Source organism: Abramis brama (assembly GCF_963993115.1).
Source record: "Abramis brama genome assembly, chromosome: 13".
Taxonomy (NCBI): Eukaryota; Metazoa; Chordata; class Actinopteri; order Cypriniformes; family Leuciscidae; genus Abramis; species Abramis brama.
This window is the reverse complement of record NC_139975.1, coordinates 21,164,734-21,180,572: the sequence shown is the minus strand read 5'-3', so window position 1 is coordinate 21,180,572 and position 15,839 is coordinate 21,164,734. Positions and strand designations below refer to the sequence as shown.

At 37.1% G+C, this 15,839-nt stretch overlaps 3 protein-coding genes across 4 annotated transcripts in view; all 3 read left to right on the top strand.

Annotated features, from left to right (window-relative positions):
- Window positions 1-1,526: 1,526 nt before the first annotated feature.
- On the top strand, window positions 1,527-3,330 carry LOC311095526 (zona pellucida sperm-binding protein 3-like). Its single transcript, XM_084134060.1, has 8 exons — window positions 1,527-2,003; window positions 2,083-2,204; window positions 2,294-2,397; window positions 2,468-2,645; window positions 2,718-2,835; window positions 2,903-2,979; window positions 3,048-3,136; window positions 3,205-3,330. Exons 1-8 carry the CDS (start codon window positions 1,542-1,544, stop codon window positions 3,270-3,272), a joined length of 1,218 nt encoding a protein of 405 aa, XP_083990186.1. The 5' UTR covers window positions 1,527-1,541; the 3' UTR covers window positions 3,273-3,330.
- A 4,232-nt stretch (window positions 3,331-7,562) lies between these two features.
- Window positions 7,563-14,209, top strand: xiap (X-linked inhibitor of apoptosis). Its single transcript, XM_084132635.1, has 7 exons — window positions 7,563-7,756; window positions 10,209-10,999; window positions 11,325-11,424; window positions 12,248-12,326; window positions 12,841-12,877; window positions 12,968-13,153; window positions 13,394-14,209. The coding sequence occupies exons 2-7, from the start codon at window positions 10,228-10,230 to the stop codon at window positions 13,582-13,584; spliced, it is 1,365 nt and encodes a 454-aa protein (XP_083988761.1). The 5' UTR covers window positions 7,563-7,756; window positions 10,209-10,227; the 3' UTR covers window positions 13,585-14,209.
- An 873-nt stretch (window positions 14,210-15,082) lies between these two features.
- Window positions 15,083-15,839, top strand: part of stag2b (STAG2 cohesin complex component b) — a 33,146-nt gene continuing 32,389 nt past the window's right edge. Inside the window, exon 1 of one of the 2 annotated variants that reach the window (XM_084132567.1) lies at window positions 15,083-15,266. The gene's annotated coding sequence lies outside the window, so the exon portion shown is untranslated. The remainder of the gene's footprint in view (window positions 15,267-15,839) is intronic. The other variant, XM_084132566.1, reaches the window with a different exon arrangement.

Below are 15,839 nucleotides of genomic sequence, written 5' to 3'. Positions count from 1 at the left end.
AACGAACAATAGCCTACATTTGTGACAGTATTTATTAATCTTTGTTAATGCTGGTAAATACAAATCCAGCGGTTCATTGATTGTTAGTTCAAAATAGGTTTTATTACTTTATGGAATAGTAACCTTATATAATTTAATGGAATACATAATTTTGTCCTGTAAATTTAAGCTCAGTCCCATAAAACCTAAAATGTTGCTGTTTTTTTTTTTTATTCTAAAGTGTTGAAACCACAGATGACCCTGGGAACATATCCTCCCATACCAACAAATACAAGAACTGATAACAATCCAACCGTTCAATCTTTACATTCCATCTGAATTACTGTATGGCCCATATGTGACTCTCACTAGTTTCACTGATAAACAATTTCTCTGGTAGTAAGGAATGCCCACCTGCGCAACTAATTTAAACCCTGCTAGTGTCTTCTGCTGGTTAAATAACAGATAAGATTAAAATAATATCAGATTTGTCGAATTTTAAATTAACACAAAAACTAAAAAAAAAATGAAAAAAATGAAAATTTAACTTCAGTGAGAAATCTACTTTTGCTATGGTTAAATAATGTTCAGTAATATCTTCCAAAGATTTTTTTCATTTAAAAAAAAAAAAAAAAAAAAATCTATATAGTGTTGATATGGCAACTAGTAAATACACCAAGTTTTGTCATGCAACCATGTGTGGAAAGTTTTATACCATGTGTGTTACAGCTAGCCCCGTTCACCCCATGTATGAATGTGTGTATGAATGTAATCTGGATTTACAACATTAGCCATGTTTTTCAGTATAGAAATAGTTGGATATAAATATCTATAGAGTTTGTTAAACATGCTTTAAACACCAACATTTTTTTATGTTCTTAATGTTCATTAATGAGCTTGTCTTTTGTTCATACCTTTTAATATTTTAAATTCAATTTGTGTAGTAGACTGTGTGTTCAGATAGTCTTTTGGTGCTGACCATCATATAGTAGGCTATAGTTCAAGAACGAATGAAGTCTACATTGAATCCACAAACACTCTGATCAACCTAAACATAACAGTTGTAATGTGGAGAAAACATATCAGTGAATCAATAATAAAATAATGTTATGATCCTGCATTTGACCTTTGGTTCTGAACTAAATTTCTCCATTTCAGTCCCTTGTGAAGATTGCTGTTGATGTGAGGGAAGAACATTTGTTACAATCTAAACTTCAAAAATTCGAAACTTTATTATTTTGAATAGTGTACAATTCTGTGAGTGGCCATGTTTCTGAATTAATAAAAAAGGAAGACACAAAAAGACTTGGGGTTGTTTGTGTTTTAGGGAATTGATCTGTCATTTTTCAAATAAGCAATTATTTGGTTTAGCTAATAACATGCCCTTATATGGTACTTCATTTAGAATCAAGGACTTTCACCTGTGTTATATTGACTGAGTAAATTGGCAGGTGAAGAGAAAAATTATGCTTGTCACGAGAGAGGTGGAGCCATTCTGATTTACATCTGCATAAATTTGGATGGTAGCACCCTAATGTGTCATTGAAACAAGCTTGGCAATAATGGGGTTTTGGCAGGTTGGATTTGGATTGGTGTTTATTCTTGCACTGGTTCCCAGTAATGCTGTATTTGCACCACAAAGGTTTCCTGCTCCGTTTCCTGTCCAGACACCAGTCAGGACTGACTTTGGAACATCTTCTCAAGATCTTATGGGTGTTCAGTTAAAAGAGCTGTTGCAGGGTCCAGTGGCGAAACTGACGTGGAGCTTTCCAAGTCTACCAGAGGAACCACAGCAACCAGATGTTCCTTTTGAGTTGCCTTATCCTGTCCCTGCCAACAGTGTAGCTGCTCAGTGTGGAGAGAATTCGGTATATGTGGAAGTAATGAAGGACTTCTTTGGGACTGGGCACCCAGTGTTGTCCTCTGGTTTTACACTGGGAGGCTGTACTGCAACTGGAGAGGATTCTTCTGCTCAAGTGCTGATCTTTGAGTCTGAACTGCATGGATGTAGCAGCACATCAATGGTAAGGTAATTCTGTTGTGACAATCATAGGTATTGTGAACCGTCCATGTGACTGTTCTTCTATTAACCTTTCTGTTTAGGTGACTGAGGATGAGCTTGTCTATAGGTTCAACATTATCTACACCCCACAAGAGGCTTCATATGGTGTTCCTATTGTCAGGAGCAGTGGTGCGGTGGTTGGTATCGAGTGTCATTATCCAAGGTGAGGATTCAATTAATTCAGGCTCACTGGATGTTCTAATCCTGCTGTTCATGGGCAAGAGATGACCGCTTGTTTATCTCCCCCTACAGAACACACAATGTGAGCGGCGTCACCTTAATGCCCACTTGGATCCCATATGCCTCAATTAAGGTTGCAGAGGAAGTCTTTGTCTTCTCCCTCAAGCTCATGACTGGTTGGTGTAGCCCAAACAGATTTGTATATGCTTGTGAATCATCTGTGTTAAGACTTGTTTTTCTTTGCAGATGACTGGAGACTTGAGAGACCTTCTAACCAGTACTTCCTGGGTGACATGATAAATCTTGAAGCATCAGTGAGTTTGTACAGCCATGTTCCTGTCCGTGTGTTTGTGGACAGCTGCGTGGCTACTGCAGTCCCTGATGTTGCTTCTGTCCCCAGATACTCCTTTATTGATAATAATGGGTAAGAGGTGCTACCTCATGTATCCCAGCTTCCAGAAGGGTTGCGTGACTTCTAATTGGGTTCTGTTCACAGGTGCCTGGTTGATGCCAAGCTTACAGGTTCCACGTCTCACTTTATGCCACGGACTCAAAGTGATAAGCTAGGGTTTCAGCTAGAGGCGTTCAGGTTCCAGCAAGCAGACAGTGGGCTGGTATGTATGTCTTGTGTAACTATTTGTATGATATGCTGCCATGGTGTACAAACAATTGTCTCTGCAGGTCTACATCACATGCATTTTGAAGGTGGCAACCTTTCCGAGTTCTGAACAGAAAGCTTGTTCATTCTCTGCTAATGGGTATGTTGCTTGCTAGATAAGTGTACAAGTGAATTGGTTGCTTTAACTTTAATTGAGGGTTTTGTCAGGTGGGTGTCTGCAGATGGTTCTGACCAGGTGTGTGGTTGCTGTGACACTACTTGTAGCATCAGAAGTGGAAGTGATCAACTGCTTACAGGTTTGGATTAACTCTGATAACTTGTTGTCATACATGGATTTAGTTCTCACTAATCATTTGTTCCTCAGATCTAAGCTGGGAAAGAGCATCTGTCGGCCCCATCAACGTTAAAGAATATGGCTATGGCCAAAAATAACTGGAAATGTCATGTGACTTCTGGTGATTTAATAAAATGTTAATGCATTAGTTTTTTTGTTGTCTTTACTAGCACAAATGCTACACTTAAACATATTTATTCAGTTTACATGGTTTCTGTTCAGATATGCACCACAAAAAGCCTATTTCTACTGGCCTATGTGGGGGGGCATATTGCAACACTAAAGGGCATTTCAATAACATAACCTTTCTGGTGCTTACTGGATGCTTTTGCTTTATTATGGGGGTTTAAGTGTGTAATGCTGAAACCCTATTGTAATTGATAGAATTTCAAGAACTTGAAACTTTGAGGGATTGTAGTACCCACCCTGTGTCAAGGCTCACCCCAATTGACCTGCCACTGTGATCAAAAGTATGTAATGGCTCAGAACTCAAACCATTTGTCACCAGCTCAAGTGTCTTAAATCATTGGAATGCTTGATGGAAAGCATATGGGATTTGATGTCATCCTGGTGAAATTGTCAGATTTATTTTAAAAACTACTTTTGAGAGCTAGGCTACGTTTACACGGAAATGATCTGAAGAGAAAACGCATAAGTGATCACTTTTTTATTCTGCGTTTAGATGAGCGTTATGGGGGGGAAATCTGCGTGCATACGGTGACGCAAAAGTGTGTGAATTCAATGTAGTATGCACTCCAGGCGGCTAGGTGGCAATGTGAAGCACTGATCGGTGCCTTCACTGTCTAGCAGACTTTTGCGTTTTTACCGTTTAGACGGAAACGCGACGGTGGAGCGTTTTTAAGATTTCCACTCTGGAGGGTGGTTTCACTTTTTTGCGTTTTTAAGCCCCAAAAACGCCGTCGCCGTCTAAACGAAAGGCACATCTGATAAAATATTTTTACGTTTTCACCCGCGAGCGTTCTCGTGTAAACAGGGCCCTAGTCTTAGGTTTTTTGCTTGATCAGAATCAAACCTGTGCAGAAAGATTCTCTGGAGTCTGGTTATCAATTTGAATTCACTTTTGCAACAGGGTGCCAAAGTGTTTGAAGTGGGTGTGGTCATTTCAACTAAAACAGCTAAGCTCAACTGAAAAAGAGAAGCCAGTTATTCTACTTTGAAATGTGTGTTTCGGGAATGTCTGTTTTTGTTTTCGTCTGTGTGATTCCACCCACTGCCAATTTACCCAGTAGTATTTCAACACCCCAGGTTGCCAGTTGCCATAAAACACAGTCCTTGTGTCTCAATGTCCATACTATCCATCCTAAACAGTATGTGAGATTAAAATAAGTGTGTCCTAAATCATAGTATGTTGAAAAGAGTATGCCAGAAATCCCCGGATGGTCTACTATTTCCGTGCTCACTATAACAGCTAATATTGCCCACAACCCATTGCGCTTTGGAGGATCCAGTTCAAAACTACAAACACAAGTAAAAAAAAGTTAAAAAACTACAAAACATGGTGGATATGTGTGACCGACAGTGAGAGGTTTCAAAAAAGGTTTGAGTGACTAATCAAAGTTTAACCTGATAAAAAAATATATATATTTAATGTTATCTGTGTTATATTTAATCTGCAATAACAATGTGGACTTTTATAAAGATACGTTTGGCCATTAACTTTTAAATGCATATCATTAATATGAGGAGAGTTCTCCGCGACTGCAGATCAACGTGCTACTGCATTTCTCTCCGATATGGTAAGACATGAAATTAAATTAAACGTGGAGGATTTTAACAGTGACAAGATGATTGACAGGCCTTAAAATCCTCGGCATCCATAATAAGCTCTATGAGCAGACACATATTAAAACGCGGATAAATCAGCTCATCAACACACAGTGTAAGGCTCGACATCTTGTATTATGAATTGCACTCATTCGTATTGCGTCCTCAATCTGGCAACTCGCATGAGCATTGAGTCTGAGGAGGATGGGGCGGGGGAACAACACTCTCCCAATATTTTTAATTTGGACTGCAGTACCCATTTCAACCACTAGCTGCCAATATTACATACTGCACCTTCAAGAAAAAAAAGGTTCTACACAATACCAAATTAGGGTTCTTTGGCTTGTAACAATAGCAGAATCGTTTTTGGTTATAAATAGAACCCTTTTAATAAGGTTCCATAAAGAACAATGCTTTGAAAGTGCTATACCTTAAGCCTAGCTAACATTTCCTAGGAGTTGCTGACATGTTTTAAAATGGTGCTATGTATTAGCCAACAAGATAGTGATTAAGGTAATATAAAGTTAGATTTGGTGACGTACACACCCAACTCAGAAACCGAATTTTACTTGCATGGTGTCAAAACACTCTTTGTCCAGTATCTTCACGAAATCTTATCAAAACTTTCCACAAATCTACGGGAGACCGTCTTCTAGCAGCGAGAGAAAAAGAGTGGAAACACAACCTGCTTGACCCTCACTAACTATGTAAAAGGTCTGTGTTACATTTAACCCCACATTAGGTTGTGCCCCGCACTCCCCTATTAAAGTCATTCAGTTCAGCGTCCGGTATTGTTTGTGCCTAGCACACTGTCTCGTGCTGTTTGCCTGTTACTCGGTGCTTGTTTTATTTAATAAATATTGACTTTTCATCTTCATCTTCATTTGACTTTAATACAGTGTTACAGATATGTATTCAGACAGACTTCCTCTTACGTCAGCTGCTGTTAAACATTATAGGTTACTAAAAGGAACTGCTGACCACACATGGATTTTTATGAATGCATGTCGTGAAGTGCTAGTTCCAACCACCAACTTGTCAGCGAAAGCTTAACTGGGTAAATAGGGTAGTGGTAAAGATAACTTCCACAGACACGAACCTTCTGTTTGGCACAATTCCCCATTGCAATATATCAGTATTAAAAGATCTCTATCAATCCACTGCTCTTCTTACATTTTAGGGGATGGCCATTTGGATTATATACATTATTATGGGGTCATTTCTATATGTTCCAGGGTCCTATGTTAAATAGCAGATAATACACTGTAAACATTTTTTTTTTTTTTATATATATATATACAGTATATTGGTAAAAAAGTGTTAATTGCTTAATGGAAAGTTCACTTACTATAATTTGTGAAAAACATTATGACCTAATAGATCTGTTGGGCCATTTTGCACAATAATACAGTAAAATGCTTTTAAATCTACATATATTCTTATGTGAAAAAAACGTAAACTGATATCCCCTGCTGCGTGACATTTTCCATTTTATGGATTTTGTTTAAATAATTGTTGTAATTATGTATATTAAGGTTTTATGTTATATCTTATGTTGTTTAAATCATGTTTATTGCATTATTTTAGTGTTGTGTGTTACCATGGTGATGTATTGTAGTTGAGTCTGGGCACCTATATTAATTTACATCAGCTTGTGAAAAAGCTACTTGTGATTAACTCTAATTCATCGTGTGTCTCTTTTACCACCTTTATTTTTCTCTGTTTTTGAGTTCTTCTCTTATACATGAAGGGCAGCTGTTCAGGAGCAGCAGAGAGTGAAGATTATTAGAGTAGTCATATCTCTTGGTTTTCTAACAATAGCCTTTCAGGTTGCACTGGTAAAGATATGCAAATAATCAAGATAATAATAAAGTTTTTGAATGTGGAAATGTATAGGTCGCTGAGTGCAAATTTCCAGTTACATAACTGAAACAGAATGGATTCCACAAAACTAAAATGTGAAAGACATGATAAAAATGTGGTCTCATAGCCTACCAACCTACATTTTTGTCATGTCTATGTACATAGCCTGTACGTTTCTGATTTTAATGAATAGCCTACGTGTGCCATGCATAAAGTAGGCCTACATAATATATAGCCTATGTACGGTCATTATTTACTACACCAGACTCATTGTCGAGCTCAATTACTAATAAACATGGAAGCTTGTTTTCGCCACGGAATGAAAAAAAAAACCCCTAATTTAATCTTACAATTCAGATTTTTACAATTCTTAATTTCCTTACAATAAAAACAATTTCTCGATAACTCTAAATTGCGAGATATACAGATATAAACGAGATATAAACTCGCAATTGTGAGAAAAAAGTCGCAATTATAATTTTTTTTATATATTTTTTTTATTCCGTGGCGGAAACAATCTGTCATCATGTACATATTAGGCTATATTTAGGTGTAATTGCAAAGTGAAAAACGTTGTGGTTGGTTTTCTCGTAACTCGATGCAAAAGTCCCTGGAAGTTGGTGCAGAGAACGAAATCAAAAAAGATCACCTCAAAAAATCCGTCAGTCTCATGAATATTTAACTTGATCATTAGACGTCAAGCTTCGCTCCTTTTACAGCCAATCAGCTATACGAACGTCACATTACTTAATTAATATTCATGAGCCAGATCTCTGTGTTTTACAGTCTATGGTTGTTACCATTGACATATTCCACCCTCTGCGTATCCTAGCATTTATTTAGCTGCTTCGTCCAAGGGCAGAACGGAGTGCAGCTTGCAGTTTTTGAAGTACTGAAGTTGATGTCCCCTGAATAACGTGTTTCCCGACCGAAGGTAAGCAGACGTCAACGTTTATGGCACAGCAGAATGTTAGCTAATGCTAACGCTAGTACGTTGTACTTAATCTTAACAGCCTGATTGTCATTTTAAGGTCAAAGTCCCACTGTGCTCTCTCTCTCTCTCTCTCTCTCTCTCTCTCTCTCTCTCTCTCTCTCTCTCTCTGATCCATTCTCTTTTTGAATGTTTTGTCTGTCTTGATCGGGCTGCTGCTGTTGATCGCAAAAGGAGAAAAGTGAAAGACAAAAGTCACTGAAAATCGTCAACTGTCAAACCGAAACCGTGTAAACCTGCCTTATGGTGCGCCATGCGGTACACAACGCATGCATATCTTTGATTTTATTGAGTCTTGTTTTATAGGGTGATTGTGTTAAGGTTCAAGACGGTTTTTGTGTTTTGGGAACAGTTTGTTGTTGGTCATTAGCTGGTGCAAGTTCGTAGACTATCCTGGACCAGCTACTATCTGGTCATACCAGTTAATGGTGGTCTAGCTGGTTTTTGGAATGGTACGACTGACCATACACACACACACACACACACACACACACACACACACATATATATATATATATATATATATATATATATATATATATATATTATGGTATAATATACCATATTAGACATATAATGTATAACACATACATACATACACGTATGTATATATATATTGCATGTATATATATATATATATATATATATATATATATATATATATATATATATATATATATATATATACACATATATACATGCATATATATATACATACGTGTATGTATGTATGTGTTATACATTATATGTCTAATATGGTCACTCACAGGTGTGTGAGTTATGTTATACATAATAAATGTCTAATTATAAAATTCCTCTTTGTGTGAAATTAGCTGGACAGGTTGAGCTGTGTGAAGACTCTTCTCTATAATTACATTATGGAGATTGCATTGGCATTTATAATATATTGTTATACTACATTGTATTACAGTGCATAACTTCTTATCTTTTACATTAGATATACAGATGTTGTTTCAGTGTTTTTTAAGTGTAATTTTCTTGCAGTTCAAAAGCACAGCTATAAAATGGCATTATTAGCAGAAAAAACATTTCTGCAAGTTTCTTGGAATTTTTGGGCAGGACGTCTTTTGACTCTAAGAGTGGTACGTTATGATGCATAGAAAGGTGTGATAATGTTGCTAATTGTCATACACATACCACGAGATGATTAGATACCGGCACAGCCATTTCCCTTGTTTAAAAAAAAATTTACATAAGATGTTTGAATCATAATGTACAACTATATGATGTAATGATGATGAGCACATTATTTCCATGTCAGTCAGTGTAGCGTGACTTGAGTAAGAAGTGAGAAGTGTAATATTTGAAGCCTACACATGCTAGAGGCGTGGTGCACATGTGACTGACAACGCCTCAGTCTCTTAAAGTGACAGCAACTCTGAATATCTCCCCGTGGTTATGTATTTGAGTTATTTAAAAAAAAAAAAATACTTTAGCTTACTTTTTGCATTCCTAGTACTCCAATCGTAGGTCATCTGCAGCTATAGACATCCGTTCAGGATCTGTCAGTGAACTACTAGTGGATATGAATCATGCACAAACAATGTACCGGTAGATGCAACACACAGGCGGTTTCATAAAAGCTATGGAATGTTCTGCTTAGCCCATCATGTATTGTACACACTGTCCCAGTGACTCAATTTGATATCGCACAGTTGTCATGGAAATGACACGTGACCTCTTTGGCAACAGATAAGTGTTCCTGAAACGCTTATTGCTCAAACTTGCCTTATTGACCTGAGCAAACACGCATTTATTTAGCATAGTTTAGCATTGTTTAATACTTTACCATTGTTTTTTCTTCCGTACCTGCTTGTGCTCATGATATACTTACACAATACCGGTTTGGAATAATTAAACTTTATGTTTTTGGACGAAGTCTCACCAAGGCTCCAATTATTTGATTAAATATGTAAATTATTTATTTATTATGATTACTCCAGTCTTCAGTGTCTCATGATCCTTCAGAAATCATTATAATGATGATTTGGTGCTCAAGAAACGTATTATTTTCAATGTTGAAAAACAGTTGCGCTGCTTAATGTTTTGTGCTAATAACCATGCTACACTACAATTCAAAAGTTGCCAAAAAAACCTTTTATTCAACAAAAACGCATTAAATTGATTAATTTAAGCAATTATAATGTTAAAAAAAACATTTCAGATAAATGCTGTTAATTGAACTTTCTCTTCATCAAATAATAATATTTTAAGTTCATATAACATTTACAATTTTACTGGTTTTACTATATTGTTTTGATCAAATAAATGCAGACTTGCTGAGCATAAGAAACTTCTTTCAAAAACATTAAACAACTCTATTATTCCAAACTGTTGACTGCTAAGTGTATATATTTATTTTTTATTTTGACAGACTTTTTGCTACTGCTACTATGGCACACTCAAGTCAAGATGGCGACTATGAAGCTGATGGTGAAGTTGGATGGTCCTCCATTGGTGACCGTCTGAATTCCTTCCAGCACTTCCCTCGTACTGAAGAAATTTCAGCGGAGCGACTGGCCCGTGCAGGCTTTTATTTCACAGGCGAGGCGGACAAGGTGCGCTGTTTTAGCTGCCATGCGACGGTGGAGGACTGGAACAGAGGGGATACCCCATTGAAGAGACATCAGCAAGCATCTCCCGGCTGCCAGTTCCTTAGCTGTGCTCACGGCTTGAGAACCTCCAACCTCGTCCACAGCCCTGCGTACGACGAAGTGGCCGAAGCCAGAGAGTTCCTCCTCCGTACCGGAGGGGTGGTGGATCAGACCATTTATCCCATTGTGCCACACATGAAGAGTGAGGAAGCTCGGCTGAATACTTTCAGTGACTGGCCTGCAGACGCCCCAGTTCAGCCCGATGACCTGGCGGGAGCTGGGATGTATTACTGTGGGACAAGTGACAACGTGCAGTGCTTCTGTTGTGGGGGGATTCTGGCAGGATGGGAGCAAGGTGACGATGCCTGGGATGAACATGCAAAGCACTACCCAAACTGCTTCTTCATCTTGGGCCATGATGCGGGCAATGTGCCGATGACAACCCCTAGACCCAGGCTGAATGGCCGTATAGCCTCCGTGGAGACTTTTGAGGGGCGTCTTGATAGCTTCAGTGGCAGACAACACCCCATAGATCCTGAGAGGCTGGCCAGAGCTGGTTTCTACAGCACAGGTAACTTACTGTTATATTTCTCCATGTAAAAATGCATATTCAGTTCATTTATTAATTAAATCTCTTATATAGTCTTTAGAAAAATGGGCATTGTTTGATATACTTGGAGAATAGAGATGATGATGTATTTTTGTAGGCCAACTCAATAGCGTCACCCTGGCTCCCTTGACAAAAACCCTTTAGGTTTTTCCTTTTGGCTTTTGGATTATTGCAGAAAATAATCTCTGTGACCAACAAAAGTTTATGATGTTTGCACATTTTGGTCATCCCTGCAGCACTCTATTTGAACACAATGAACAAACTGTCCTGATGTTTTGTCATATAGGAGAACAAGACCGTGTGATCTGCTTTAGATGTGGAGGAGGAGTGAAGGACTGGATGCCTGAGGAAGACCCTTGGGAGGAGCATGCCAAGCACTATCCAGGGTGAATTACTTTTTCATACATTGAGACTTTGAGGTACGTTTGCAAAAATGCAAAAAGAGGTATTTAACTTAGTCCAGGCTGCTCTTTTGCACAAAATTAAAGTAGTTAGTAACTGGTTCTGTCAAGCTCCAAGAGCAACCAGAAAAGTAGGAATGCACCTATATTCAAAATCTGCCTGAAAATTGTCCTATGGCCGAATAAATATAATATAATAATTCTATACTTTTTTATAGTAAGTAAATATATTTAATTGATTTTTGGAAAACCATTAAAATATGAAATCAATCATTTAAATGCGAATTTAGGTGTCACAACATTATAATGTACAGTATGAAAATGGATATTTTTTTGAGATTAGCTAAAGATTACGTTTTAACAGTGTTATTAAATTGTTTAAATGAACTTTTAGTGTGCATTATATGATGGCTAAGGCATAAGTGTATTTAATATCAAGCAAAACCGCTAAATTATAATCTCTAATATTGTCTGAATGTTTTACAATTAGATTCCATTTGTTAACATTAGTTAACTACATTGGTTAACATGAGCTAACAATGAACAGTTGTATTTTTATTAACCAACATTAATAACGAGCAATACATTTGTTACATTTATTTATTGATCTTTGTTAATGTTCCGTTAATGCATTAATGCTTTAATATGACCTTATTGTAAATGTTACCATCTCTTCTGATATTTAAATCTAAAAACACATTTGAAAAAATATATAATATTTATCTGCATATTTTAGATAAAGATCATGTGAGGTAAACATTGAAGAATGTGTTTTCTAAATGTAAAATTGTTATAATCGACCCCCCAGCTGCAGTTTCCTTCTGGCAGAGAAAGGAGGAGAATATGTCAGCAATATACAACTGAGACATCCGAATGGAGTCCATTCAGTGAGTAATTTCCTATCTTTTACACAACCACTTGTCCTTCAGTTGAATGTGTTGAATTGATAGAATTCCTAATGAACGTTCTTTGAAAATACCCTTTGATTCTGCTGTAAATAGTATGCACTGTATATGTAGTCGGTAGCACTTTATTTTACAGTCCTGTTCCACGTGTACATAGTATACTATGTACTCATTATATCAATTACAATAACTGGGTTATAACTAGGTACTAACCCTGCATTTATCCCTAAACCTAACCTTAACCCATGTAGTTACCTAATATTGTAAGTGCTTCCTTGGGTAACTACACTGTAAGTACACAAACTGTAAAATAAAGGGTTACACTTTATTATAAGGTGTCATTGTTACAGTATTATTATACATTTAAGAACTGAGTAATATTAATTAACTACATGTACTTACTATAGTAAATATGTAACAAGAACAGTGTAAAATAAAGTGTTACCAAATAAAGTGTAACCATGTAGTCTTACATATTTATTATTTGGACTTACAGAGGCCAAGTCAGAATGGCTTTTCAAGTCATGAGCAAGGTAAGGGTTTTTAAGCTTAATTTACGTACAAATCCAATGAATAAGCACGGTCTTCACCAGACGTTTATTTGATTTGCACTTTGTCTGCAGCGGCACAGAAAGTCCTGCAGTCAGAGATTGCACAAAAGGCTGTAGATATGGGTTTTGACCCCATCAAAGTGGAGAGCACCATTCTCCAGAAGTTACGTCAGAACAATGAGGGCTATGCTTCAGTGGAGGCTCTTATTCAAGACATCCGCGCACAGGAGAGTGCTAGTGACGTGCCTAAGAAAGTCGGCAAGTGCTTTGTTTTGTATGCAAGGGACTCTAGATATATATGTGCTTCACGTTCTTGCATAAGTCTTTAACCTGCAAATACGATGCAACTATTGAAACATAAAATGGTTTAATCATAGTCTTAAAAATAACATGCCAAACTGTGCAGATTGTTGTTGTTGTTATTATTTATTTATTTTATTCCTCCACTCTATTACTGTTGTTTTAACATTGTGTTTGTTTCTTACATCATTTCTGCAGAGGACCCCATGATGAAACTTGAGAAACTCCAGAGGGAGAAACTCTGTAAAGTCTGCATGGACAGTGACATTAGCATAGTCTTTATTCCCTGTGGACACCTGGTCACTTGTCAACAATGTTCAGAATCCCTGGACAAGTGTCCCATCTGCTGTGCCACCATCACGCAGAAGATAAAGACCTACAATGCCTAAAAGACAAAGAAACCAGCACTCCAATTGAAACGGGGATGTGCATTGAAAGTGGCAGAATATAATCATTCCTAAAATCGCACATAGATGGGTCAAATTTGATTCAAGCTGTGTGTGTGTGTGTATATATCTGTAGATGTACTAAACTCTGATAAAATGATATTGTTTTATTTTTTCATTAAGACATGAAAAGAACAGGCTGTACATTTTATGTTTGCTTTTGATCAAGGCAGGGACACACTACATAATTTAACATGTAATATATTGCAGGGAAAGACATCTTTATTATATATCTCTTCATACCCCCATATAGCTGTTTCCCTCAAATACTCAAACTCATATTGATATTAAACACCATAGTGCCTTTATGTAGACTACTTTTTAGTCAACATCTTCATTCTGTTTATTCATTTGGCATAATCATGTAATAAGAAAGAATGTACCTTATCTTTGCTCTTTTATTTATTATCAAATAAAGATTGCTTAAGAATTTTAATCATGTTCAAGGTTGATTAAACTTTAACAGTCCAAACTTGTTTTTCTTCCGATACCTTTCTGTGATCATAATTCTTTTAATAATTCTTTTATTATGCTTGGAAATGATAATAAAGTGAAATTCACAACATAACTTTTTTTTTCTCTGTTTCATCTGTCACTTTTAAAATTGATAAACTGGAAATGCTCACAGCAGTAGAACACAATTTACTTTATTAGATATCAAAATGTAATTTCCATAGGGATCATCATTTAATCTTGCTTGACAATGAATATAATTCATTTTATACATTTAATTATGTTGCTATATATATATATATATATATATCATATAGGTTTAGTAAGTGCTTCTGCAAACTGTAGTGGTCTATAGCTGTAAGATTAGGTTTTTTAAATGGTTAGAAAACATTCAAGTAAATGTATTTGTGCTATGATAGCATGTGCACTATAATACTTTTTTTAATTGATGTTAATTTTATTTTTATAATTATGTTTTTGACAAATCTACAGATATATATGAATAGGACAAAGTGTAATTTTAAAATTCCCATGAAAATCAATTCTAGTCCCATAACAATAAAAAAAGTTAAAGGGGTAGTTCACCCAAAAATGAAAATGGTCATTTCTTAATGGTCAGGTTGTTCCAAACCTGTATGAATTTCTTTTTTCTGTTGAACACAAAAGAAGATATTTTGAGGAATGTTGACGGCACCCACTGACTTCCATAGTAGGAAAAAAAATACTATGGAGGTCAATGGGTGCAGTCAAACATTCTTTAAAATATGTTTGTGTTCAACAGAATAAAGAAATGTATACAGGTTTAAAATAACATGAGGGTGAGTAAATGATGACAGTTTTTGGATGAACTATCCCTTTAATTTCTGACACTAGCGTCTACTGTACTGAGCATTTGCGCCTAAGGGCCTCGACCACTAAAGGGCCTCGAGCTCACTGCAATCTCTCCACTGAGCACCAGGTGGCAGCTCTACACCAGCAGTTTCTCTCTGAGTGATCGGAACAACAAACCGAACGGAGCAAGCGGGGTAAGAGCGTGTCCAAAACCGCCTCTGACCGCCACTTTCAAACTACATCCATGAAATAGCCGCGAACGCGCACTTTAAAGCCACTGGAGTCCATCTAGCTCTTCAAGAAGTCCTTATAAACAACCCGGAATCGACCCTGAGGATCGGGTAAGTGGTAAAATGGCGGAGAGATTTATAGAAATTAGTGGCTTTAGGGTTATTTGGATGATGTGTTAGCCGAGCTAGCCTGATAAGCGAGGGACAGGATCCGAAACGAGCCGCCGTGCTTCCGTCGCCGTATTTAATTAATAAAAACCACCTCGCACGGCTCCTTGGGAATTTAAACAAGCGTACTTGGCTTCACGAGTGAATGTATTTTACGTATAGTGTGGCCTTTCATTGGTAAACAGTTAGCTAGCGGGCTAACCTTACCCTGCACAGTCAGGAACACAAATTGAGAGGCAAGATGGAGGACGAGGACGCGATGTTTTCCCCCCTCTTTCCGATATGAAAAAAGCTGATGTCGCAGCTAGTATGTTAATTTCATCACGTTGTCAATATTAAACACACTCGCTGTCCATTTTTACGCGTTTTATGTACGCGTGTGGTAGATGCGCGTGCATAATGACTGGAAACGAGCGGAGCCAAAATGGAGAATCCCGAAAACAGCTGTGCTGGATCGACTTCAAGATGGAGATTTCCCCCCTTCTGATCGTGTTTTAGTCGTTCCGTGAAATTATT